At 36.8% G+C, this 914-nt stretch overlaps 1 protein-coding gene across 3 annotated transcripts; it reads right to left on the bottom strand.

Moving 5' to 3' along the window:
* Positions 1-81: 81 nt before the first annotated feature.
* Positions 82-889, bottom strand: LOC112456737 (exportin-2-like). 3 transcript variants are annotated; one of them, XR_003041006.1, is made up of 3 exons: positions 658-886; positions 416-571; positions 82-343 (listed from the first exon to the last, which is right to left on the bottom strand). XR_003041006.1 is itself a non-coding variant. In XM_025019466.1 (3 exons), the coding sequence occupies exons 1-3, from the start codon at positions 670-672 to the stop codon at positions 286-288; spliced, it is 168 nt and encodes a 55-aa protein (XP_024875234.1). In that variant the 5' UTR covers positions 673-889; the 3' UTR covers positions 82-285. The 3 variants fall into 3 exon arrangements, 1 of the variants encoding a protein (XP_024875234.1); XR_003041007.1 differs by having other exon boundaries at positions 428-571; positions 658-885; XM_025019466.1 differs by having other exon boundaries at positions 477-571; positions 658-889.
* Positions 890-914: the final 25 nt, after the last annotated feature.

The following is a 914-nucleotide window of genomic DNA, read 5'->3' as shown; positions in this document are numbered from 1 at the left end:
ATAAAATGTTTCTATGGCTTATTTTCATATTGTACTTATGTAATATTGTACTAAAAAAAAATTAACAGAAAAGTATATATGTACCATTGAGATCTCAAAACATATCTTTATTGTAGCGTTTAACTATCGTTAAATACATTATATCTGAGTACAAAATTCACAAGGGACTCATATGATCAATCAATTCTGGCCACTTGTTCGGAAAGTCATATTTTCCAATGATAGATACTGCATCAGACAACTGCTTTTGTATCGAATCTGGTGAATGTAACATCAGATTAACGATTAGTTTCTTGACGGCATCTCTGTCTTGGGCATGTATACGATCCACTGAATCCTCCTCCTAAAATAACATTCCGCAATAGTAAACTAACATACGATGTAAGAACATTAAAATAAATAAATAAATATAAACCCAAAACCCAACCACTTTCCAGTTGTGCTTAACATAATTCTTTTAAATTGCGCCGACAATCCTAATCGTGATGTTAATCTCAGACTTGTCCACCAAATGAAGTAGTAGTAAAGGATAATTCTGATTGACTTCCACCGACTCCAGAAACTTTCTCGGCTAAAATATAAATTGGATATTAACGTACGACACGCGTACAACGTTTAAAATATCACAAAAATAATAAGTTTGTAGGTTATACCAACCTGGACGTTTGACATTCACGTCTGGGCTGAGAGTGTGTGTTTCAGATATTCGCTCAACGTTACCAAATTATCGTCGGTGAGCTCCATGTCGGCGATCAGGAAAACGATTCCTTTACTCAGTTAGCCCTTCTTTCAGGAGATACAACACGGCGGCATCGGCAAAGGTATCGAGAGAAAAGCTACGCGCTACGCCGCATATTATCGCATGTAATGGCACGTAACAAAAGTAACAACCGGCTTTCCGTTGGTCTGTTCGG

Source organism: Temnothorax curvispinosus, unplaced genomic scaffold, assembly GCF_003070985.1.
Source record: "Temnothorax curvispinosus isolate PA1 unplaced genomic scaffold, ASM307098v1 QBEX01007123.1, whole genome shotgun sequence".
NCBI lineage: Eukaryota > Metazoa > Arthropoda > Insecta > Hymenoptera > Formicidae > Temnothorax > Temnothorax curvispinosus.
The sequence above is the reverse complement of the archived record's forward strand: the minus strand, read 5'-3'. Positions and strand labels throughout refer to the sequence as shown.

Coding starts and splice junctions, on each gene's coding strand:
- LOC112456737 (XM_025019466.1), bottom strand. Junction 344..476: donor GAGATTAACATCACGATTAG/GATTGTCGGCGC, acceptor ATGTTATTTTAG/GAGGAGGATTCAGTGGATCG.